General features: G+C 34.4%; 1 protein-coding gene across 1 annotated transcript; it reads left to right on the top strand.

Moving 5' to 3' along the window:
• The first annotated feature begins 13,163 nt into the window (after nt 1–13,163).
• On the top strand, nt 13,164–22,923 carry LOC128669426 (nose resistant to fluoxetine protein 6-like). Its single transcript, XM_053744254.1, has 12 exons — nt 13,164–13,624; nt 14,885–15,054; nt 15,447–15,643; nt 16,235–16,511; nt 17,017–17,180; nt 18,621–18,789; nt 19,370–19,563; nt 19,976–20,101; nt 20,578–20,783; nt 21,675–21,817; nt 22,140–22,251; nt 22,560–22,923. The coding sequence occupies exons 1-12, from the start codon at nt 13,231–13,233 to the stop codon at nt 22,643–22,645; spliced, it is 2,238 nt and encodes a 745-aa protein (XP_053600229.1). The 5' UTR covers nt 13,164–13,230; the 3' UTR covers nt 22,646–22,923.
• Nucleotides 22,924–27,847: the final 4,924 nt, after the last annotated feature.

Below are 27,847 nucleotides of genomic sequence, written 5' to 3'. Positions count from 1 at the left end.
GTAATCATTTATATTATTTGAAACTTCGAAAAGTACCAATTTTAATGAACATTATGCAGTCCATAGTTATTAATCTTTAAAAACTTTTAATTTACTCGTACAATTATTTTTAATAGTTAGTCTTAAACTTTAAAAAGCTCTAGTGTGAGTCGTAAAATTTATTCAGACGCCCATTATTTCCCAAAGAAATTTGATCTTTCTCTTTTCTGAGCGTTATCCCGGTTTCTTCCTTAGTACTGAACCGTCTGAGTCCAGGGTCCACTTTCCTACATTTTTGTTTCGGTTTGGCTTAATTAAAGTTTATTAAGAGTAAAAATTAAATGTTATATATGTTTATTAACAAATGAACTTCACTAGTGTGAATGCGATCATTTGGCACTAAACGCGGTTGGTAGTCGTAAACGTCATGTCAGATGCCTTTAGGCAACTTGAAGAAAATAAGTATGACCAAAGTTAACACTCGAAAAGAAAAAAGAATACATCCTGAAAAATATTTGACTTTGTATTCTAACAGCTACGATGCTACAAAATCGTAGACGTCTCGTAGCTCTTGCTACGACCGCTGCGCTGGCAAATGAAGCGGAGAATCGATTGTAAACTTTAATACGTGAATATATTCGATACGGGAATATATCGTCATTCAACTTTGTACTAACTTTGGATAAAGTTAATGTTTGAGTATCAGATTATAGAAATATGGAAATAATATATGGAATATATAATTAAAAATCATATAAATGGTATCCATGCAGAGTCACATCATTACACAGAATAAAGCAAAATTGTTCCTATGTATGCTTAGATCTATAAATACGCAACGAATTTTTACGCGGGTTTCTTTAAATAGATAGAATTATTCAATAGGAAGTTTTATATAAAATCCGCGCTAAGACGGGGTTTCTAGTATTCAACTTTTAAATTTGTGTTTTAAGCAAGACAATTCAACATGAATATGTAACTTATATACTTTCATGTTTATAATATTAGTATTGATAGATGGAAAGATTTTGTGTGTGTATTAGAAATTAGTGGGATGAATTTGCATAGTAATAGCAAAAGCCTTCAAAATATTGAACCTATGTACCGGCAAGCAACCACAAAATTATACATGAATATTAACGGACACCGAAGGCTGACAATTATAGTGATGGATCCTTTGTTGCTTTTAAATTTAATGATGTTTATTGAAAATCATTTATAACACAAGCTTACGTTGCGTGGCAGCGTGCCAGGTCTACATATATCCTAATCCTCACTAATATTCACTTCACACTTTATCTACTCAAACAATCTTCTTAATTTTTTTCATACATGTAGTTTAAAGTACTGAGAAAGACATAGTGTTATATTTTTACCTATTATTCCGTAAAAGTAACTGTTCCAAATGCTAGTAAACCATAAATATAAATTAATTTTCCGTTTGAATGTTAACAGCTTTACGCGCATCGCGTGTAAATTCTAATCGGGTTGGCTGGTGGAGGTGATTGTCTTAATTAAGTGTAGTGTCTACGAGTCCAGGAACGAAGGTAGACAAACCACGCGGTTGGCCCAGTTCCGTCGGGTGTTATGCAAATCCCCCTTTGTCCGGTGGGTTTCCACGTGTGCCTTGTTTAGGAACAGCTCTGACTTGACCGGTTTAGATAACTTGATTTTATATATATTTTAAGTCAGTTACATTTATATTGGCAATTGCTGGCTGCAAAGAATATCATGTGTTTTTATACAAACTATCACGCTCTTGTATCTCTTTAGGAGTTAACTGGAAATTATTTCACTTGTATCTCTTTAGGAGTTGACAGGAAATTATTTTTTTGACTCTCCCTTTTAAATTATCGCTTTCTTCCAGTCTGAGCCCAGAGTCCGCTTTCTTACTTTTTCTCCACCGCTTTGCATAGTCTAGTTATCAGTTCATTGACACGCATATCATCCTTGACGACATCGAGCCAGCACTTCATGCGGTTGCCCCTTCTGCCGGGACCACGCAGAAGCGGCGTAGCCAGACATTTGTAAGCTAAGTATATTTTGACAAACAAGAAAGTTTATCAATAGAGTTACAGGATTTCTTCAGTCACAAATCATATTCTAAATCAAATAATAATTATCAAAGCTTCAAAGTACTATCATTCCGGAACGACCACCGCTGTGTAGAAATGCCTAAAGAAACTAATTTTAAGTGTTTACCTGATAGTAATCAGGCAACTACAAATATTTTTATACATTTTTCCTAGTAATATGACAAAGTACACATAAAGAACATAGTCAAAAGGTATATTGAAACAATAAGCAAAAACCTGTACTAAGACAAATATTAATATTTATTTCGTACAAAGTACACTCTCCCGTCTCCCATCATCAGTTCGCAGTACATTACCCGCAGCGCACCGCTGCGTGCCGTCATGCTGCAATGAACGCATTGTACCCCCTCACAATACGTACGCCGTAATGGATTACAACACGTTTTGTCTTGTATTTTTTTTTATCTTGTATAATTTTTGGATTGGTATTGATGGAATCAAATTAAGTTTACATTAAAAAAAAATATGGACAAACCACAAAGTATGTTCGAAACATGTGTTATGGGATTATATACTAATTCAACGATATTACAAAATATACATAATATATATAAACAGGCAAGACGCAGATCAAACTGAGAAATATCATTTTCCATAATGACGTGACCAGGGCACGAACCCGGGACTTTCGGTTCGGCATGATGACCATTAGGATGGCCTAAGAGGTCATCTGATTATGCAATCAGACGCTCTAATAAACATGCGTTTATTAGAGCGTCTGATTTTTTTATTATATTGTCTTTCTGTTAATAATTCCAAAAGCTAACTATCCCGTAAAACATGTATTTTGAATGACTCTTGACTCTGCTATCCCATAAAATACTGTACATAATAGGTATACAATATTATCACATATGAGTAGCGTATGGTTTACGCCCTACTTTATGACGGACGTCCACCCTATACATTACGGGTCTGAGAGCTAAAAAACCTATAGGGCTTTTTTTAAATTATTAATTATTAATTATTCATTTTATTTCTCTTCTATTTCAATCTGCTACATTTTTCATTAATACAAATTTAAAACCATTTTTCACAACAATGACATTCATGTGTTTATACAATATATAACAATAGAATATAACCTTTAAATGTGGTGGCCGTCCACTAACTTACTTATACTCAACAACAATGATAACCAAAGAAAGTTGACACCAGACACAGAGTCGGTTGTAAAGTCACAACCGAATCTTTGAAGGTTATTTCTACGCAAACCCCGGGCTTCAATACGTCACAGCTGAAAATGAAACGAGAACACACGAGGATAAGAGGCACAATAGTCTGCATCTCTAAATAAGACAATTTCGACACGCAACTCCGCATGTATATCACAATTTAGCATAACAATTTCACACGATATACTCTCACGATCTCGAATGTGGGTATATTACCTTCCTGCATTGAATGCCGTAAGGAAGCCGATATTGAACACCATCTCCAGTGAACACGGGTGTCCTAGGTGAGCGAGAATATTCTGTACAATGCTGTACATTTTATTTTTATAAAATAAATACGGCAACAAGACCGTAAGTAAATAAAACGTGTTTAGTTTATATTAAGGCGATGCGTTTCGTCATGTTGCCTTGCCGCGTTTGTTACTCAGCTAGGACCAAGTAATCGCCGTCATTCAGCGATTTTGTATTTTCATGATTTATCTCGGGCTCTCAGAAATATTCCTAGATATTCGATATTCCCAAATTCTGCAGATATCAAAGTTGCATATAACAATATGATGCTACAAAAAAAAACTAAAGCGTTGCCTATTGTAGCGTTCGTAACTATATAGCGCTGACATTATATTTATTGATTAAATTTAACATGATAATTCATAATTCGATACATGGGACATTTTAGTATAGAGAAATTTATACGACAGACCTAATTTTAATAGAGGATGTTTACACCAATCTACAGAATTCTAAATATACCAAAATAGTTATAACTAAACTTATTAGCGTCAATTTTTCACAAGCCAAAACAAAGTTTCTATTTTTTTTTATTATATCAAATGTAGGTTTGAGCATACATTTGAATCATATATGTTTACCAGTCTTGCAGAGTACGCGATAAAAAAATTTACTGAGATTTTGCTATGAAATTCACGCGGGCGAAGCCGCGGGCAAAAGCTAGTTAACAAATAAACCAACATAAACAAAATAAGGTCATACATATACAAGGAGTTAAATAAAGCCGCCCATGCACGACCCCGGAAGCTGGTTCACCTGCGACGGAAGCGACATCTGTTTCTATACACGGCTGATTTTGATTCGCTCCATGAATATTTCATAAGTGCACGGTGGGCAGTTGGGTGTTGTTTGGTTTGGCGCATACAGTTGTTAGAATGACCTTTAGTTTCTGAGTGACCAAGTTCTCATAGAAGTACTCTGTTTTATATTTATGTAATGCCGGCGATCCGGCTACTAATTCCAGTCCAAAACTCTTTATTCAATTTACATCACTACTTATTGACATCAAAAATAAATACTTAAACTAAGTCTACCGCCGACTTCCAAAGCGTAGGTAAAGAAGAAGCGGCGCGACGAACTTCAACGCAGCCTTTTCACCAAGGACGTCAATTAACAAATGTAGGTCTTATATATGTATTAAAAAATTATAGGACGAATTTACATCATTATTTTAAATGCCCATATAGGCACGGGTGCAATAATATGTGTGTTAATATATACACGTACAGACTGCACACGTCACGTCTTTAAAGAGACAGAGACAGAATTACGAAACTCAAAGTTCATGTTTAATCTGGCGGCCTTTGGTATCTAGCGATATGGATTTAAGAGGATATATCAAATAGTGACATAGGCCTACCACCTATCAAAAGAAAGTCCTGTTTATAGCCTTTTCCCTTGATTGGCTTTTGCTACCTAAGCGCGAGGACAAGTCTGTCGTCTTTCATTTTCTTTCGCTTTCTTTTTTTCGCTTTCATTTTCTTCTCGCTTTGATTCAGTGCAATCGCCTCCCAGTTAATAACTGGGATAGCAGCTAACTAACGCAATATGCTACCTAACAAAATACAACTCGTTCAGTATAACTAATTTATTGGGTTGTATATCAATGCTAATTCCCAACAACTTTGACAACAAACTTCGATATCAGTCGCATAAAAATGGCGTTCATTTATCAGCAAAGTTCGGAAACGGGGGGAAAACGGTTACTTCTGATTATTTGATGGGCGTCTACCGATTTCCTATAATTTATTTGTATTTGTTCAAGTTCATGAAGAAGGAAATTTAATAAATTATTACTTTAACGGAACTGTTAAAGTTGTGGAAGAGTAGACCGATCGGTTTACTCTTGTCAGTGGAGCGTCAAAGGCATTAAAGTAAATATTATTAAATTCTTAAAATAATATAATATTTTATTCATTACATTGAATAAAAGTGCTTTTCCATGTAAGATTATTCTACCCACATACCAAATTTCATTAAAATCAGATCAGAAAATATGCAAAATTGAGCAAAAAACATCCAAATATCAAAAAATCTAATTACTGATTTTGGATGCTTATAAAGAAAAAAACTCCAATCAAAAACGTGTGTGTGTGCCAACCGAACTTTTGCTAAAACATTTTGCTATTACAGTTCAAAATCCAATTGAGTAATTTCATTTTAGTTCAAATGAATTATAATTGTTTATCAACGAAACGTCAATATTGATTGATAATTAATTCAGGTTATGATTTAATCATGATTTAATGCTATTTTCCTTCAGGCCGCCATGGCAACTGATACGGTGGTTATTAGACAATGAATAACTGCCACAGAACATCCAATTAGCAAAAGTGTAATTGTATTTTACATTAATTGAAACGTATATTTCAAATAAATTTACTTATTTACTTCTTTGGGCATTTACAGAAATAAAAAGAAATCCAATTTTGTGAAGGTTATCAGTTTTACTGTCTACAACATTATCATCATCAGTTAATTTAAGAACTTTTGTTCTTGTCGGTGAAGCATTGTCCATCTAATAAAAAGTCAAATTAATAAACTTTTTGTTGTCTACAACGATATAGATCGAATATATAAATTTTACAAGTTTTTATTTATCTTGCAATGTAAGTGTGTATGTTCGGTTGGAATCTTGTAATTCAATTTTGAAGCAGATATCGTCAACCGATTGATCGGTAATTTTGTACACACGTTTAGTATAGATGACCATCGTCATCTATATTAAAGGTGCTTGGCTTTGATTATTTATTTTTATTAGTTTTTTAGAAAATGATATGCTACCTGTTTTTTATTAGTTTTTTAGAAAATGATATGCTACCGGAACTTAGCATATCATTTTTTCAAAAAAATTTTTTTTTATGAAAAGCGCCAGAACTCTTGAAATATGTCCGAAACTATAGAACTCATGTGGATGCATATAGAACTCCAATGAAACTTTGATATTCTAAAACTTGGTATGCCAAGTTCACAGATACCTTGGCTTAAAGGTGCCGTTACTGCCGTTAATGGATCATGCTTGTCGTAATAATATTATTGTTATCATAAGCATGATCCAGTAACAGCTCCATAAGAGAAGTGCACGCAACGGTTTACTGCACGGCCATGTTTTTTTGTCACTCATTGAATGCAATAAAATAGCTAATTCTATTCTAGCGTCTATTCTAAAACTACGTTTGAATGATGTACTCGATCAGCAATTCAAGTCAGACACTCGAATCAAGTCATTCTAATCAGTATGTGCGGGGGAATGCATGAGTTATGAGTTCAGTGCATTCGCACAGACTCATAAATCCGCTTCATTCGATCGTTCGATTTTCGAATTCCGATGAGCAATACGAATGCCTGAACGAATTGAGTGCAGTTGGAGAGAAAGGACTTTTTAATATTGGAAATAAGCCGGCCAAATAAAGAATACATAAAATAAATGGACAACGCTTAATGTCCCACACTAAGCATAAAGATTGCATCGTGTGTTGTAGTTCCAACGTGGATAGACACAACCTGTCCAGAACTGCCGAATATTGATAATACTTTTACATAATCACGATGTACAAATATTTGACCGCGCTTGGAATCGAACGACTAATATTGATCGAAAGGTGACAGGTTCGAATCCTACTAGTACCACATGAGTTTGTATATCAATCTGACACATGTATGCTTTTAACAACCACCACTTGCTTCCGCTGACGGAAAACATCGTGTGGAAACATGCACACTGGTTGATAGGTAATTAACTTGTGTGTGAAATGGAGAAGGCAATGGCAAACCACTCCATTAAAAGTGCTAAGAAAAGTTATGTGTGTTTCATTCCACGTAATGACCACGACCCTCAGCCATGAAGAAAGATCTATTACTCATTACGCGTTTTTTCCCATCCTCAAAATCCTTTAAGAGAATAAATCGCAAAAGAAAAATACTAGTCGCTTTGACTTCGTCGGTGTAAGTACCTATCCACTTAAGGCTGGGATCTCTCTGATCTCTCGATTCGGGAAAATGGAACGGTCCAATAGAGGGTTCGCTCTTTGCTCTTTGTTAGACTTTACGATGATGTAAGCGATCGGAGTTAAGTGTGCGACTAATTAATTGATAAGTTCTTTTTGTTTTTATCCATCAAAATTAATTCATAAATAAGGAAAGGGTGGCCTTTGCCCAGCAGTGGGATACAACAGGCTAGTTGAAAAAAAAAAACAATTGTTATAAGTTGCTATGGCTATGAAAAAAGACATCAATTCGCCATAACTAACTGCTCTAAATTAGGTTTCTAAAAGTACCACTATTTATAAACACTATTTATAAAATAACATTTTATTCTCGCTCATATTTTGCCCTTAGTCACAAATCACCCTTACTATCAGCCGTAAACACGCCTATCTCAAAGCTTAGATTTGGGACACTTTAATCTCGGTTTACCTAAACAATAACGCGCTGTAATACTGTTTATGTTGGAAGGAAGAAAGTTCAGACAATGTTTAACAAAATGAAGATAATTTATAAAGGATGTAACAAAATATATTATTATCAAAAAGCTAATAAAATATTTTTTGTTTGTTACAAACATACAAAGCTAGACAAAAAAGCATGTAATGCAAACACTATATATCTGAATGCATTAATTTTCTGCATATTTTTGTATATACATATGTAAGGTATACAGAAAGCTGTCTGTCAATTTAAGCAAAATTTTATAATTGCTTCAATAAATAACTTTACATTGGGATCAATGACCTACAAAATAATAATCTACTGTAAATCAGTATATCAGTATGAAAAAAAAAAAAACAGTGGTAATATAAATTCTATGAAATCATCCAATTTTAATTATGTTAATGGAGATTTTTCCGACTAAAGGCAATAACCAATATTAACTTAACATTTAGGCAAAAAATGTTTCTAGTAACACATTTACAATTACGAGAGTTTCTTGTGAATTCTCTTTTATTTTCGCTTCTTTGTGAATAAGTGAACTAATTATGTAATAGCTGGAGATAAGTCTATGGATTATTATGTACTTTTGGCAAGTATTCCTTAAAATTCACGTGGCAACAACAGATTCACATCAAAAGAAACGCTCCTTTAACGTTTGAGCGCGATTATCTAGTGTACACACGGCGTCTACATTTAGCCAATCTATTAAAACGAACAATTAAAACACTTCTACTATTATTAAGTGAATTAAATCAATGCCACATCAAAACCTAACAAAAAACAAAAAACCTAATCAAAGCATAACAACTTAGAATTGATAGTTAAAACATAATTGTATTGTTTTTAGTAAATACACCGCATAGACCACGACCACGGATAGACAATTCTGAGAAACTCGACATGTATATCTATTTATCTAAATATGAACTATATAAATTGGATATTTTATGTAATTTCAGTTCTATACATGTTTATGAAAAATACTGGTGATTAAAAAAGTGAATTTAAACAGAAATTATCTGATGAGTGATATTATAGGCTACTTTTGCCGAGGGCAGAGCCGCGAGTAACATTCTATCCTACCTATAATATTATAATCACGAAAATAAGTTTGTTTATCTTATCTTTATTGATTAACCCTTCACTACTGGTCTCGGAACAAAAGAACAGTTCCGTGGGATATTTACGTGGGCGGATAATGCTTACAATATTGACTAATCTAGAGGTTCGTGTGTATCTAACGTTAAAGGCTTAAATTTCACGCTTTATGACGGCATTGGAGCCGTAAGAATGTTATATAAAATTCTTGTTCAGCGAAATTGCCACCGGTTACGTAAATTTTTTATAGCACAACTCTGCTTGCAAATACTTAATAAAAATTCAACGACGCGACAGACAATTGGCGCGTTTATTATTTTGATGGTTTCTCGGTATGTGAATTGTATTGAAGTATTGAAAAGGATTTTTCCGCGTGGATAAATGGCAATATATAGATTGGCGGCAGGGTAATGACCACAATTATTTAATTTACGAATGTTGATGCTTAAAATAATGACAATACAAGTAATTATACGAATAAGTATTAAGAACCGGAAACATGTGATAATACAGGAGATACAGTAATAATAAAACTATTAAACATTATTTCTTTCACCCGTCTCAAGTCTTCTATTCATAGATTTCAGCGTAAAATCACGAACAAAACTATTTAAAGTTTGAATCTAAAACCAGTTGGTAAGACTGCTTTTACTGAGAATAATTCACCAAGAACTTCAACTCTGAATGCCGACGCCGTTTGCTTGAGTGCTGGTGCAATAAAGAGGTAAATACTTTTGGGAAATCAAAATTATCCATCATTAAAACTTCACAAATAAATTCATGATAACATAACATATAAAACATAATATATAAAATTACTATAAATCATTCAACACTTACTATTTTCTCTAGAATAGGCATTTTGTCGTCTGCTGTTTAGTGTCCACTATGGCGTGCCAATGATCAGACAACAAGGATGGTGAATACTGTGTCTGTGTCTCATTTTTATGAGAGGAGAAATATATAGCCTACTTCAGTAAACTTAACCAATTTTTATATCAATTAAGTCAAATATTTATGACTATAAATGAGGTAGGTATTCATTTTTATTTATTTTGCGCATGGCTCAAATAATAGATCAATGTCGTTAACGATCTTAAAATCTAAGCTCTTATCAACAATCAGTTCGATATTTAATTATACCCAGATATCTTCTTACTAAAAGCCCCAACCTACGACGCCCGCTTTGAATCCCGCTCCTTCCTTCACTGTCCAATTTTCAGTAAGTAAATATTGATAAAGTTTCTTGTTGGATCTAGTTTCATCCATTCAATGCGAGGGTACGTACAAACATTAATTTGATAATTATGTGAACAAACTTCCCTCAAAGCATCAGATCCTATTTAATTGGGATTTATGAGGGAGTTTTAATTAACCGACCAGTTAATTTTATCTTTCACATTGCCGTCTAGCAGTTGTAGAAGGAATTAATGCTCAAACGCTTCAAAAATGTTATGTTTATCTTTTAAATACAAAAATTTAGGCCAAATTTTCCATGGTAGTGGATTATATGTATATTTAACTTTTTGTTTGTTTCTCTGGCTAAAGGTTGGACGGAGGAGATTGAGCTAAGTCTGCCTTTACTCCATAGATCTATTTAGTTTTGTAACATCCACGATTCAGGTCAATCTGAAAAATATCGTTTGCAAGATGGAAAATGATATTTTTGAGATTTACTTAATTGATTGGTTGACTTAACCGGGATTAACCTTAACCTACAGAGGTGGCAGGATACAGAACATGACCCAAATTTCTTATGCGAATGAGAAAAACTGTATTACGCGTAAAAAGTTTCGAGCAAATTCTATTTGGATTATAATGATAAATTAATAGTCCCACTTAATGCTAAAATGTCAATTTTAATGAAACATTTTAAAGCTACACACAACAAACAAATTAAAGCTACACACCAAATAAAGATTTGATTTGAATTTTGAAATGTCGAAATTAAATAATTTATTCAGCTCCAGGGTCAACCTCATCCATGAAGTCTCTGGGGTCCTTCCTCTTCGAATGATGATAAGCTGCTTCCACTCCTGTATAAATGAAGTACCCGGAGGCGAGGGCTGTCGAAAAATATGCACTTTTATTGCATCTGCGAATTTGTAAATATTGTTTCATAGTAGCCACTGACTGCGTATTTAAACTGTGATTTAGTTATAGTCACGTTGGTAAGAAATTTATTAATTGTTCATAAAAATATAAATCTTTTCACTTGTTAAACAAAAAGAACTATAATTTTCCAGAGTCATGGCTTCCCGATTTGTATTCAAGTGACAATTTATGAACACAAATATTGGTACTAAAAATCAATAAAAACATCATGGATATCTTGAGTCTGAGCAGACTCTGAAAATACAACACGGCCACTTAAATATTGGAGCTCACCTTATTTCGAGTATAACCCTTATCATATATAGAAAAATGTAAAATCTATGGCAGGAAACGGAGCAAGTAGAATGGAAAATACTCCATATATCCTCGTCCTTAAATTTATTGATTAACTAGATGTTACCCGGGGCTTTGCTTCCATGAGAATTTTGAGATAAAATATAGTCTATAGTAATCTAAAATAACGTACCTTTCTAATGGTGATTGAATTTTTGAAATCGGTTTGATAGTTTTGGAGAGTACTCGCCTCAAATATAGCTCACAAACGCTAACCACTCTATAATCATTATATAGATTGAGCCCTATCATACTTACTCAAAACAACTAAACTATTTGTGCCGAAACCAAAATACGTACGTGGTAACCAATATAATATACTGGCTGAGGTCCTCACAAGAACATTGACAATTCCATACGTGAAAACTCCAGCAAACGGCTTCATTTCATGAGGCGATAATTTGTAATAGACAATGCCGCGAATCGTCGCTAGTTCCCCAAAGTGCTTACCCATTGTGAGTTTGATTAATTTTTGATTAAAATAAAATTAAAATTGTTGCTGAGTAATGCAATGGCAAATCGTGTCAAAATTTTTGTTTTTTTTTTTTTCTTGTCATTGGCTGTCTTTGGATTTTTTGCTTTGTAATAAAAAAGTTTGAAGTCACATTTCGCATTTTTTTCACTAGGCACGCTTACTAACCGTAGTAAGCGATTTGAATTGTCTTTCAAAGTTTGAATATAACAATTTTTTTTTTGTGTGTGTGATTTTGTTTAATTTTTTTTTATACGCACACCAGTCTTTCTCTCCTCCCGCGGACTTTTTGTGTGTACATAAATTATTAAATAATCATAAACACTCTTGCCTATATATAATATTATTATTATATTAATGAGTAATGTTGTTTTTTTTTTACAACACTGTTAAGAAGTTTATAAACAACATTTCAAAATATTTTGCTAATAAATAAGTATTCATTTTATGGGTAAAGTAGGCCAGGACTCTCGGAAGAGGCTTACAGGAAGTTTTTTCTGCGAAACTTGAGTATGACTTGTAGATTTCTTTTGAAGCCGTTCACTATGAAAAAGTGTTTTGTCGGTAAGGAGCAAAGTGCCTGAAGATTCCTATATTTCCTCTAAGTAATTGTCGGGTGGTGCTGAAACTTGTTTTTAGGAGTTGCTCGGTCTTGAACAAAAATATGCTGAAAAGGGTATAGGGTATAAAAAGTGCCAGAACACCATAATCTTTATCTTGATTTTGTTTCATTAATTTACCATAGGTAGACCTTGACCTAGACCTTTACAAAGGTCGTCTGCATATGTACCTCACTCTCATTTATTTGTGCTAGCAATAGCACTGCTTGCATTGTTGTGTTCCGGTTTAAAATAATAATATGAGCGAGGCAGAGAAAGTGTAATTACAGGGTACTGTGGCAATACATTCTAGGCCACAATGTAGGCTACGCGCTTGTGACACACAGTTGGTGTTGTAGGCGTTGATACGCTGCGTAACCACTTACCATCAGGGTAGTATAAAAAAATCTTCTAGAAAACCACGAGAAACCGCATTGAAAATAATATTTGTCTAAATTTGACGCAACAGTTCAAAAGCCTTGTTAATCAAAGGTCACCGTATATATAATTTTTACAACTTCTTATAACACATTCAACCACAAAATGAATAAAGAAATACGAGCAATTTGTAAAAAAGTAAGATTAGAAAGAAAATAATTTCAGTTTGCACGCGTAAAGAGACGCACGCGCACGTCTTTAAAATGCTGTTCTCAGTATTTCTGACGTTCGCTTTTGTGTTTGGCACTTCATATTCTAGTCTAGTTGACGATCCTGTATCTCAACGTCTAGATTCTTTAGTAGAATCTACTCGACCTACATGTGAATCCAATGTAATTAATAATAATTTAATAAACAATGAAGAAATAAAAAATATTTCTGAATTCATCGATAACATACAAGAAGCTGATGCTATTTTGGGAACTCTTGAGGTTGATAAAGAAGCACTGAAAGTTTCACCTAATGATGAGTTAACAAAATTGGTCAATTTCCCATCTTTAAATGCTGCTGTGTCCAATATCAAGGACGCAGAGTGTAGGGAACAAGGATTGAAGGCTCTGATAGGTCTGCTTCTGAGAAAACCATGGGCTTTGCAGAGTAAGTAATATTTTTATTATATTTTCATTTACATTGGAGGAGTATTTGGTGCAATTATAAAGAATGAAAATATTTTTATTTGGTACGTAGTTTTATTTTACAATATTAGCGTTACAGTACAAATTACGGTGTGTATAAGTAGTGTGGTAGTATTTAATGTGTTATTGTTAACAGCACTAACAATAACAAATTAAATACCTACATTATTTTAATAAAAATGCTCATACATATTAAAAACATTTTTTTTTGTTTCCAAGCGCCTGGTATCTTATTTGAGATTTTTCACATATAGTAACTGTATAATATGTGAATGTTACGTATTATGATAAATTTATATGTTATATATATTTATTTTTTACAAAATGATCGTAACATGCAGAAGGTAGTAAATAAATAGAAACTTCCAAAAGAATACTGTGAAAAATCTGTGAAAAAAGAATATGTAGTTTTCAGAAATCCGTTTAGCGGATGGACTATTTGTATTGGTAAACAAGAAATGTTATTTTTTAACATCAATTCCTTTCGAAAATAAATTTAAATTCAGCATTCAACTCCGCTCATAAAATTTCTGCAATGTAAAAAAAAAACCCTGCATTACATATGAATGTACATTGTATCTACCACAGAGTACTTTGAATGTGTGTAGACACTTATGCCAAAGTAGGTACGTACACTAGGTACGTCAATCGATGATGTGCTGAGTGCCTTAAAAAAATTCATTACCAATCCATCTCGCGCTTACTCGCGCTAATCTTTCAACTTTACAAAAAATATAACAATTGATATTAATATTCAACTTACACTATATTTAAATAACATTACATTATAATTTTAAGGTTCCGTAAAATACCTAGTGAAAACATAAGCGTATGGATCCTCAAAATAAAAAATCCATTTGTAAAGTAAATAAAAAATTTCAATTTTTAGTACTATTTTTTGAGAAATTACTATTTATTTTAAATTATATGTGAAAAAGTGTCTGTGAAGGTCTAATTTCGAAAGAAGTTAATTAAATTCCTACCTACGAAATAATTTTACGATGATAAAATAAATAAAAAATAATATACAGAACCTCACTCTTCACAAATACTACTTACACTTGGATTGGACTTTTTACATTCTGAATTATCATATAACCTTGGATTAAAGTTTCGCATTGAGCTAAAAAAGAGATACTTCCAAATACCCTTTTAGTCACTAAGAATTGGCAAAAAATATAAGTCAAACGTTCATAGACTTATGAGCTATATTCCTTTGCAGTGTATGACGCTTCAGCGAATTCTTTTCAAGTGTTGTCCTCCAATTTCTCATACGACCTTGGGAATTTCGACGGATGTCTCAATATAGCTGATAGCCCTGACAATGGACTGCCTATTGAGACGCAGTACTGCCTTGCTTCAATCACCTTGAATGACGCTGAAGAGAAAAAGGTTACTATCACTATTTGTTTGTGAAGATTTGTCATTGGTATTTCCTTGCTATTTGTTATATCGGTTTCTAATGTAACTAGCCGCCCGGCCCGACTTCGCTCCGATCAAACAAAATAAATTATAAACTAAATCTCCTCAGATTCAACTATCTATTGGTGAAAATCGCATGAAAATCCTTGCGGCAGTTTTTTGAGTTTGTTGCGAACAGACAGACAGAAAGACGCGGCAGAGGACTTTGTGTTATAATGTGTAAGGATTCCACTGGTGTTTTCAAATGAACTCTGTATTATTAGTTACATCTTTTTTTAATATAAATAGATAATAGTACTTATAGTTCTTCGTATTATTACAATTAGCATTACAGAAAATTTACATAAAATTTATATTCACAGGTTAGAACAGGCCGTGATGACTTAATTCGCTGGGCGATCTGTGTCCCAAGTGTCTGTCAAGCTGAAGATGTCCAAGCCTTCATTGCTGAAGTATTGTCCCGAACTTCTGTGGGAAATTCCACTACAGTGCAGCTGACTGACCGAAACTGCTCATCGAAGCGACCATGGACTGTCAATAATCTAGACACCGCTTTTTTGTAAGAACACCGTCTTCATCCATTCTTCTTCTTTTCGAGTCGAAATCACAGACAAATTATACTAATTTAGACCACAGCAATTGCCTTGTCATCAAGAATCTCATTCAAGTCTTCTGTGGAGCAGGAGAACGAACAGTTTGAACAAGACAATAGATGAGACGTGGATTGAACCGCTCCACAGTCACACAGAGCATTAGTCGACAAGTTTCATTTATCTCTTTTTTCTCGGCATCTCCTAACACCACCCGCATTCTTACATAGACGAATGTTAGGATGCTTATTTATAATATTATTATTGTTAATTTCTTCATAATTGAAGTAAATTAAAAATTACATAGCTCGATCGTAGATTGCAAATTTATTATTAAGACACCAAGCGGCAAATCATTATCCACATTAATATTATAAACATGATGTGTTTGACATTTATGCTTCTCCGACTAGATCGAGATGGTTTTTAGTGTGAAGATACTTAAATGAAGAGTTGAATGTCTGTCTCACTCATAATAGACCAAATATTCGCGTGCCGGGAACAAAATGTAATTTGAAATCTGTTTATTGTCTCTTTAATAAATATTCCTTCCTTTACAGGATTTTCTGTGTACTATTAGGTGCAATGCTCATTCTGGGCACCTTATACGATTTGATGACATGTGGCAAGAAAAACGGAACAATAGGTCATGATTTAATGGTATCCTTTTCATTGATCAGTAACTTTAAGAAGATTATGTCTACTAAAGCAAATGATAGTATGGGACTCCATTGGGTCAGTGGTCTGAAGAGCCTTTCTATGTTTGTGACCGTGGCAGGACATGCACTCTTGTTCATCAGCAGTGGCCCCGTGGAAAATCCTGAAGTATGGGATGAGGTAAATATATTTGAGCTATTTTCAGATAATCGTTGACACGGTCCACACTTCGATGACTTCGCTTGGGAACTTACATAAATAAAAAAATAAAAACATCCCAGCCCTGCACTTGCCTTGCACATATCCATATTTATTCTGTCTGTCTGTCTCACATGCCAGTATCATTTATTCTCCTCATCATCTTATTAATATATTGATTATATTGAAATAAAATATATTTCAATTTAGCGCCGACTTCCTTTCAAGCAGTAGTCACGAATTTATCAACCCATTTAAATTTTAAACATTAAGGGCGAGTTACACCAGTCAATATTGACGTTGACTTTAACCCGAGCGCTGCTGACATTTCCACAAAATAACGTACTTTTCGCTTCAGTGCAGATTAAAGCTAACGTCAAAGTTGGTACAACCCACTCTTTTAATTACAATTTTTGTGCACTACTGCAAAATGTTTAGGAATTATTTCTTTATATTTCAATCAAATTACCCAGTTTTCTCCTTTCAGTTTCTCCGCAAACCAATAAGCTCAATACCACTCAGCAATCACTTGCTCGTAGACACGTTTCTCTTCTTGAGTGCCTTTCTGTTCTCTTACCTTCTGTTGGATGAATTGGAAAAGAAGCGAGGGAAAGTGAACACAACTATCGTTTTTATTCTACGTTATGTTAAGTAAGTATTCTAAGAAATATCTTCTTCTTCATAGTCGTATTCCTCATCGCCGAGGGTCTTGGTTGTTATGTGAAATGAAACACACACATCAACTTTCTTGGCATTACTAATGGAGTGGTTTGCCATCGCCTTCTCCATTTCACACACAAGTTAATAGGAATCAACCAGAGTGCATGCAACGATGAAAACTACTATTTATGAGTCATTGGTATACAAACTCATGTGGCACGAGTAGGATTCGAACCTGGGACCTTTCGATCCACAGGCGGGCGTCTTAACCATTACACCACCACCGCTTCCTTAGAAATATACTATAATTAATAATCTATACTATTATTATAAAGAGGTAAGAATTTGTGAGTTTGTATGTTTGAGGCAAAAATTATTTTACCATTAGAAAGGTTCATTATTCAAGATTGGTATAGGCTATATTTTATTTCAAAATTTCCACAGGAGCAAAGCCCCGGGCAACAACTAGTTATTTATAATTTTAATTAATCATAGCCATGAAATTTTTTGTTATGGCAACCCTATTGGTACACATTCACAAACACATTTTATTTGTTCAAATATAATTTACACCTGATTATCGAAACGAATAAGGTGAATAACTTCTGATCTTAGAGTGAGTTGCACCATCAAGTGTTATGTTGATTTTAACCGGCGCACCGCTGCTACTTTTGGCATTCTTCTACGCACGTTAAAATTATCCTCAAAGTTGACGGTGCAATGCACCCTAAGTGGAAAAACAGTAGGTAGAGAATCGGATCTTGAGTTACCTTTTTGTAGCTTCTATTTCTGTAATAATGATTTATCACATATTGACAGAACCAGATAAAACATTATAAATAAATACACGGACAACGTTCAACGGCCCACACTTAGCTATTGTGGGTCTGATTGACATAAGCACAGAAACATGTACATAACACCCAGAACCGCAGAAAAATATTTAAGATCACAAGTTAACGTAAATATGTTAACCCGCGTGTGGAATCGAACACTGGCGTTCGATTTCTAACCTCCAGAAAGCGAAACGGTATAGTGACCCCTACGCCATAGAGCTCGTTAAATACTTTGTAGCGGGAGCTAGGTGATTATGCTCGACCGCCACAAAGGGAAGATCTTCCCGCCAGGCTAGGTGTTGCGCCTGGGGAACCGCACGGCTCCGACGGTGTCATGTCGGAGGTTGTATTTATGCTTCCAATCGAAAACGCACTGTCTGCGCGGTCTAGACTTGTTACCTGTCCATAGTGAGTCGACCATCGTGCCATCTGTCCGTAGAGTAGTGGATCACTTGTGTGGCTTGTTATTCATTGCGTTTGGTCGGCTTTCTACACCTGCGCTGTTGTGCATGTGGCGTGGTAGATGTCGATGTCGCCACAACTTTAAATATATTCTTTTATAAATAAGGTTATAATTTAAACAATATCTCTTCAGAATGACTCCATCATACCTGATGGTGTTGCTGTTTTACATGACCTGGTTTCCGAAACTGGGATCAGGTCCGCTCTGGAAGGACCGGCTTTTGTTAGAGCAGGACAGATGCATGCAGTCCTGGTGGGCGAACCTTCTGTACATAAACAACTATGTCAACACGGACACTATGGTAAGTTGTTTATGATTGTATATAATAAAGCCTTGATAGCTGATTGATAATGACGGCATTAACAAAGAGGATTCACGTCAGTTAGGCAGCCGGTAATTCTTTCAAGTGTGTTATTGCTGACACTGGTATCAAGTTTTATTTAAGTCGCATAAAGGCATCTGACATTGACTATTACGACTACCTACCGAAAAGTAATGGTAAGTAGTCGCATATATACTAGTGAACTTAAACTGTCAACCAGTGTGCAGGTTTAAATAATGAAACGGGTTTTATCCGAGCGAAGCCGAGACGGGCTTCTAGTATAAAATATTTTCAGTCCTTTAGCGAAACAACATCCTAACTAATATTATAAATTGGAAAGTAAGTTTGTTTGTTACATCTTCACGCTTTAGCTGCTCAAGCAATCTTCTTGAAATTTTACATACACGTAGTTTGAAGTAGGGAGAAGGACATAGGGTACTTTTTGTCCCGAAATTCACACGGGAGCGAAGTCCCCGGGGCGCAGTTACACTAGTTAGTATACTATAAGTAAACGACTACATTTTATTCTACTTAGAAATGTTGATATATGTTCTTTCAGTGCATGTTTCAATCCTGGTACCTTGCTGTGGATACTCAACTGGCGTTTTTCGCGCCATTCTTTATATATAGTCTGTGGCGTTGTGGTCGAGCCGCCCCTAGGATATTAGGTCTCACCATCGTAGCTTCAGCCATCATACCTTTTGTGTACACTTATGTCTATCAACTGGACCCTACGCTGATGTTTTATGCTAAGTGAGTATTTTATTAATTTAAATTCACATACTATTAATATATCCATACATCTTTCTTGCATCGTATCGTCATTGTTTAGGATCGTGATCACGTGACTCCTGTGCACAATAATACATCCATATCCATATTAATAATTGTAAATCTATTTGTCCTTTTTTCACCTCAAAATGGAACACAGAATAATATGGTTTTTGTGTCGAGATAGTTGAAGGTATAAAGTGGCATTGACGGTAAACATTGGTATTATTTATATATCTATATATGTATTTGTTATAAAATATAGTATCGTTAAGTTAGTATCCCATAACACAAGTCTCGAACTTACTTTGGGGCTAGCTCGATCTGTGTGATTTGTCCTGATATATTTATTTATTATTATAGTTTACAATTTTTTTTTTGTTAATTTTTTCAGAGAATATAGAGACTTCGCAGGCAATGCTTATTTTAAAGCAGCCTACATTAAAACAGAATTGAGAATTGTTACCTACGTAATGGGTATAGCTACAGGCTATATTTTACACCAAATACGTTTGAAAAAGTAAGTTTTTTCTCACAAGTAAACTATTATAATATAAACTATTATACATTATTCTTATGATTCATACCAAAACTGGAGAACATACCCTAGGTCACATTAACCTATCGTAATGCGTTGCAAACTCGCCCCTAATTACCGCGGCATAAAGATCCATTAAAGGTAACTTTGACATGCGATCAACTGTACCAATCAGTCTAGTGGAAGACTTGGGGAAGAGTCTAACTTATATCCAGCCTTGGATTTCTTATGACTAAGATGATGTTTCGAAATAGACTGATTACAAAAATAGTACATTCAATAGCCTGAAGTCGATGTACAAAAAATTAAGATGAAAATACATTTTATATGTACATCCAAATATATTTTCGTGCCGTGTAAACACACGGAGTTATACAGAGACTAAAGATTTCCACTTGAAATCTCAATCTCAATTCCTTCTTCTGTACTCACACGTTTATCATCATATTTTTTTACAGTTATTCTTTCTCACGATGTGGTAAGATATTCGGTTGGGCCATGACCATAGTATTCTCTTTAGTGACCACGTTACCATTGACAGTATTCTACCAAGACTGGCATGAATACAACGCTGTGGAGGCAGCAGCGTTCATGTCCTTGCATAAACTGACGTGGGGCATCGTGAATGGGTGGCTTATGTTGATGTTTACTATGGGCGATGGGGGTGAGTTTTGTTATATTCGATTCCATTTATTTTTATACTACTGATCAAGCAATTAAAAATACAGCCTAACTAATGGGAAACGGTGTCCGCAACGTATGAACTTTTCAAACACCAGGGTTGTCACTCACGCATTGACAGCCCTGGGAGCTTGCCATCATCTCTTAACGCGATCCACTTTGCGACCTAAATTGATCTGCATCGCAAATTCGTACCATCGAGTTAAATTTTAGCATGAATACGATTCATTTTAAGTTCCTAAATTGAACTGAGTTGCATTGGAATCGTTCCGTAAAGGTTGATGGTAGGCTCCCTGATTGAATGTTTTCACGCCCTTTTTAAAGAACTCCATGTTTAATGAAGTATTTACCTTGCAGATTACGAAGCGGCATAGCATAACACTAAAACATGTGTTATATATTGACAAACTTATGTTCAAAATTTAGATCTAAACGCGATCTCTTCATAGTCGTATTCCACATTGCTGAGGCTCGTGGTCATTACGTGGAATGAATCACACATAACGACTTTCTTGGTACTATTAATGGAGTGGTTTGCCATTGCCTTTTCCATTTCACACACAAGTTGATAATCAACCAGAGTGCAGGTTTCCTCACGATGTTTTCCTTCTCCGGAAGCAAGTGGTGATTGATGGAAACTACTACACATGAGTCAGATTGGTATACAAACTCATGTGGTACGAGTTGGATTCAAACCTGGTACCTTTCGGTTCACAGACAGACGTCTTAATTATTACACTACCACCGCTCACGCGCATTGGACAAACAATAGCATATTGATTGATTTTGACTAAAATAACATTTTAACCGTAATCATGCAAGTTGTTGTAAAAAGTTGAAACTATCAAACATTTTTTTTGTTTTTTTTTTTTAGGTTGGACACGCTGTGTTCTAACGTGGAAATATTTTGTTCCAATTTCAAAATTAACCTTCAGTGCTTACCTGGTCAATGTTGTCGTGGAGTTGACCTATGTGGGTCTTGTAAGATACCCTCTGCATGCCACTTTTACGTCATTGGTAAGTATTACATATAATATTAGGAAGGCGAATAATTATTACACTAGCACCCCCATTAAATTCTTTTAGGAATTTCTTAGCCAAAATTATCTTTACAAATTATGTTTCACCAGATTTGAAGAATAACAACTAATATTTCAAATGGTTTTCTTTTGATGACAACACGTTAATTATACAGATACACACCACAACTTAAATTATTCAATTGAAATCGTTTCATTGTGAAATTTGATCAGATAATAAAGTTAAATTTTATGAGATAACAAATTGAAATGTCTTCGGTGAACAGGCCCTCAATCTTGTTTTCTTGTGTTTTTTTCAGGTCACTCTTGCCTTGAGTCATGTATTATATACATTTATGGTTGCATTTGTGCTCTGCATAACATTTGAATCTCCTCTGCACGGTGTGCTGAAAGTTGTCTTCGCGAAATTGCGTAAGATCTCATTTCAATTTAAAACCTTTGTTCCTACAAAAATAATGTCCTTAGCGCCAAATACATAGCTAGTATTTTAAACACAGGCCTTCAGTTGAAAAGAGCCCTACGCAGACTAATTCCTACTTTTAGTATATAATGACAGGGCAATTGTTTTAGCTACTTACTGGTCTAAATTAATTTAATTTGTCTGCTGTTTCAACTCGAATAGAAGATTAGTTGTACCCTTATACTACCATTATAGTGTTATAGTACCTTTGTAATAAATTAAGTTTATTATTCAAGTTATTATATTTTTCAATTTTCAGTCGGATCCGGTAATAGCAAGAAGAAGAAACAAGATCAATCGCAGGCATCAAATGAGATCTCAGAATCAAAATCCAAAGATGAATAGTTTTAGTAAAGCAGAATGATGCAAGGTTTATTAATAATAGGTACACCAAAAATCATCCAGGCGCGTTCACGCATCGCGGTGCCAAGTACACATGCTGATGAGATCTTAGAACACAACACGGCAATTGGTCAATGGCCGCCGCGCGCTTCGATCGAACGTCGAACAGCGACCAAAAAATATTCATTACGCCGTCCTGTGTTGATCCGACCGACATACAAAAAAGTCCATTTGAAAACAAAACAACAATAAATTACATTTCTAATGAAAGTACCACATTCTCACTTCGTTTTATTTAAATATACAACATAGTTTACGTATTGCAATTTTCAAACAACGTATCCATTATGCAAATGTTGATAAAATAGGGAATTTTTTACCTCGTGATTTTACCAAACAATTTGGTTAAGAAAATATCTCCTTTATTTTTATGTATATACTATAACGAATACAAAACAATCGAATCTTCAATCAATAACTAATTCTCAGAGAATAGATAAACGTCATAGATAGCTTGTTACCACAATAAAGCACTTTCTGTTATATTTAGTTTTATTCTCTATATAACATGTTTGAGTAGAACTTTGGAAAGTAGAAACATAATTCATTTTTAAGGTACCGTAGTCCTACAGAAAAGGAACGCTTTTGTTCATAACATCGTATTTATTTCTATATAATACTCGCGTTTGTAAATTTCAATAAATATAACGCAAATGAACATTCTATAGTTCAAATACATTTGTAGAGCACTTCCAAGATGAAACCACGCTTATGTGCTTTTTAGCATATTTAACCCACCTCGAATAGGCCATAACCGACCGGCTATTAACGGGATAAAAGCTAGACTTCATGCATGGCTGGGGCTACTTCACATGCGGTAATTCTGAAAAATTTAAGTGCACGGTTTTCCGTCTTTTGTGTGAATATAAGAACGTTTCAAGTATTTTTGTATAACTTCTGATACTATAAGAAAAAGCCGAATTAATCTTACAAGTTTTCCTATTCATGTCCCATATAATATACTCGTATATTACCACTATAGAGAAAAAAATCATGCATTTTGAAACTACCTTTTAACATTAATGACCGAAGGAAAAATAGCCAGTTGATAGGCAGCAGTAGGATTCACAAAAAGATTTGACGCCAGACAGGCGGCCGGTCGTAAAATCACAGCCGAAGATTCCTTCGACATTTCAAGATTGTTCTACGCTGACTGGCTTGCGGTGTCATTACCCCGACAGCAAACAGGAACATGCGAAGCTGAGAAGGGTAAAAACATTTTCTGAAGAAGTCTAACACAAGGACGGAGCGTAATACGAGGCATCAAATGGACGTTTTGATACAGTTCTTAAATTGATCATACCTTTCCATCTGCATGCACATTTGTTAACGTTAAATAACTGTCAATATTTGTCCTCCAACATTGCGAATCGGGGAGGGAACAGTTTATTTATTGCTTTTATTCCAGTCGGGCTGTATTTAAATTACAATGGTGATTGTCATGATTGCGTGCTACGTTTTTAGTAGTTTTTTTTTATTGGGAAATAATAGCCCAATTTTTTGCAATATACATGTAATTTACAAGCTGTTGCCAGTGGCTTCAAAAAGAACCCTATGGGATTCTCATACATTTAAAATATTATGTATAGATATTCTAAAAGTAAAAAAAAAAGTATTCTAAAGTATGGATAAGTAGTGATCTTTTGCAATCGAATTTGACTTAAATTATATTATTCAGCCAATATTTTTTTGAGATTTTTCTAATATAGGCGAGCGAGAATGGTTTTATATTTTTTTGCTAATCCCGCTCTAAAAAACCACCACCCCAAATATATTGCCTTGAATGCTACTATACGATAATCCGTAACATTAGTAGGTAACAAAAGCATTATTTTTCTCAAATTATTATATTTCTCCTTATATAATCATGGCTGAAGTTCTGGCATGTAATACACACAACCACTGTTGTAATAATACTTTCTAGACATTTTTTATGGAGTAGTTTACTATTGGCCTTTCTTGTTTAATACTTGATAATTTATCAATAAGATTCCTCACGTTTTTTTTTTTATACCAGAAGCAAATGGGCAAATGGTGGTCTATGAAAACTACTTACTATACTTGAGTAAGTTGGGTATATAAACTGATGTGGCACGAACACGATTCGAACTTAGAATCTCTCGATCACTGGACTTTATCAATGCCAACTTTTCATTTCTTTTAATTGTATTTACCTTATCAAATATAGGTGAAGGCTCTTGGAAAACATCGAGAAGTTGCTCGACTTGTATAATAAAGGCTTTCAAGTAAGGTGAGCAGCTCTCCTTTGTCATAGTTCGCTAATTAACGACTACGTCAGATACTAGAATGTTATGTAACAAGAGTCAGTTTCTTTACACAGTTGTTTACATACAGGCAAACAGGAACGCTGCCCACCCAATAGAAAAAATATAGTTGTCTTTTCAACCAATAAACATTTTTTTTATTTATAATAATGGATAGTTAATTGAGTCCGTAGAAGAACAAAAGTTACCGATATATCTTTATATAGCCCTTTGAAGTAGCATTGAGTTTTTTTATTTTTTTCTATTGAGTGAGTTTATTTTACAAAAAATCAGTTGTAAATCGTGATGCGTAACAGAAATACCTATAACCTTAGTACTTAGCTCGATTGTTTAGCTAACTCGCTCTCAGCTATTTTTGATTTCAATGCTTGCATTGAGAAGTAAAAGACGCAGTATAATTACAGAATACTGTGTCACAGACCCTAAAGTAGCTTGCTGAGCAGATGTCCAGCACGTGGGCTGCTTTGCTGCCTGTCTGCTTAGTAGTACCTATATAAAAACTGCTGTTTAAGATTTTTATAATAACTATATAGCTATATAGTCCATAAGATGAAGTAAATATGCTAAATCGTAGCTGCCGGCAATCTTGTAAAATTTTAAATCTCGAGAGATTCCAGCTTGAACCAGATTTAAACGTTTCAGACACGGTGATATGATATGACTAAGCAAGTTTACCAGCCAACTTAATGTAAGGCAGTAGGTATATCATGTGAAAGGTTAGTTTATTTATCAGTCTCATAAAATTTCATTAGTCTATAATCTCAAAATTTTCAACTCTAATATAAAATCTGTTTCATTTTATTGCTTTTCTATATAACTGATTTTCCCAAATAAAATATTACGAAATTACTACATTTTCCATTTAGGTTAATGGCTACTATTTGACTACTCCACCTACTATCGTTCCAAAAGTAAGCTCAATATAGTTTTTGGTGTAGGTACCACACATACTTATCACTGTTTGAATTTAAAAGGCACAGATTATAGGATATAATATAGGCTATTGAAAACAGAAACACAGCTCAATCGAATCCGGCCTACACTTTCCATATTTCATTCAAAACGATTGTCCAATAACTTATGCCTGTCAAAATGCCGATAGAGCCCGGGCATTCAATAACGTTCGTTATTTTTTTTTATCTGTATTCGCCAACTACAGACAGATAAATCGCCGCGCGCCCTTTTGTTTCTGTCTATATTTGCATTACTATTTGTTTCCACTATTATCGAGTTATTGTTCTATCAAATAACCAGGTGAGCGGAATTTACTTTTGCAGTTACTCGTATTTCGTAGAAAACTGCATAGTTTGTGCGGTTTTTCTAGAAAAAAAGTAAAATAGTAGCAAGTATTACGTATGAGAGATATTTTGTTGAAATTTGGTACATGTTTTGGATTCATCTTCGGGTGACATTTCGTCAATTTATGTCACTAAACTCACGTTTAACTGAATACGTTAATAAGGATTGAGATGGTTGAGAATTCGAGATTAAAGAGCTCTCTCGTCTTTCATATTAGGCGTAGGAAAAAAACAAACCTAAAATTTTGAAAATTCGTCTAGCTAAATGCAATATGTCGTTCCTGCCTGAAGATCCTAGCAACCTTGATTCTACATTCATACTTAAATTATATATGCGAAAGTCTGTCTGTTACGCTTTCACAGCTACACTAATATTGATGAAATTTGGTATGAATAGAACTGAAGAACCGAAATCAAACATAGGCCAATTTCATTTCAATTTTCTACCCCCACAGACCAGAAATGGGGGTGAACATTTTGGCTCGGACAGGGCTGCGGAAAACAGCTTTTCGTCCATACCTAAAGGTGCGAATAATGTAATAACTCACGATACTAAAGGTAATACAAACTTTTTTTCAGAGCTATTAACGTTCCGTTACGAGTCACGCTTAGACGATGTACGTGTTTGGAATTCCTAACCCTTTATTTTGCTCTGCGTACACACGAATACAGTCATTGAATAGATTCAAATAAACCGATGAGGACAATTAATAGTTAAAAATAGCAATTTTTTATACATTGTGCCTCTCAATTAGCTTCCCTTATGGTGCGATCCGGAACAAATTGTAATTCATAAGGTGACATTTTTTTAAGCTTGTATGTATCACCCTAGATCTTTGCTTCTCATTGGACATACGTAAATATAGGCAAAAGCTCTCGATTATTTAATTTAAAAAAAAATGTTATGAGTTTTATTTACACCAAAATATATAATATGATTTCGTTGAAATCAATCACTAATGAAATCAAAGCGTAACATTTGTCAGATAAATTCCGTACCAACATGCATTAATTCAAAATGATGCCTGTCCATAACTGCAGGCTATTTGTATAACTGGTTCAAAGCGGTTCAAATCGCATCATACCGTCGGACTCATAATCAAGTCATTGCAAATCACATGATTGGCCAGGTCCGACATTTAGTGTATCATTTCTGGATGTTTTTTATGAAAGAATTTTAAACGACATTAACTTTTTTATTGTGTCATAATTTATATGTATACAAGTAAATAATATCACAACAAATAAAGCCACTATGGCAAAGTAACTTCCATTTCGACTCCCAAAGATACATTATTTCTTTGGCAGTCAATGGCATGCGGTACACCTGAAGGAAAGAGGTTACCGCAGCCTGTGGATGCTTGCTATACCAGGCATGCCACACGCGCGTTGCCTACTCTAATCAATCTCTTCACGCCCTATTTGAAGAACGCTACTCAAGAATATAACTATCATGTAAGCAGGAAGCAATAACTATCATGTTTTTAAACATAAAATTTGTTGTTTCTACAATCTACGGTCGACTGCAAAAGACTATACATTTTGAACTATTCCTAGTGAAT

The sequence above is a fragment of the Plodia interpunctella genome, chromosome 4 (genome assembly GCF_027563975.2).
Source record: "Plodia interpunctella isolate USDA-ARS_2022_Savannah chromosome 4, ilPloInte3.2, whole genome shotgun sequence".
NCBI lineage: Eukaryota > Metazoa > Arthropoda > Insecta > Lepidoptera > Pyralidae > Plodia > Plodia interpunctella.
This window is presented reverse-complemented; position numbering and strand designations above follow the sequence as displayed.

Excerpts from the sequence above, each read along its gene's own strand:
- LOC128669426 (XM_053744254.1), top strand. The coding sequence starts at position 13,231 with ATGCTGTTCTCAGTATTTCTGACGTTCGCTTTTGTGTTTGGCACTTCA. Across the intron at positions 15,055-15,446 it reads ATGACGCTGAAGAGAAAAAG|GTTAGAACAGGCCGTGATGA; the intron begins GTTACTATCACT and ends TTATATTCACAG. Across the intron at positions 22,252-22,559 it reads AGTTGTCTTCGCGAAATTGC|TCGGATCCGGTAATAGCAAG; the intron begins GTAAGATCTCAT and ends TTCAATTTTCAG.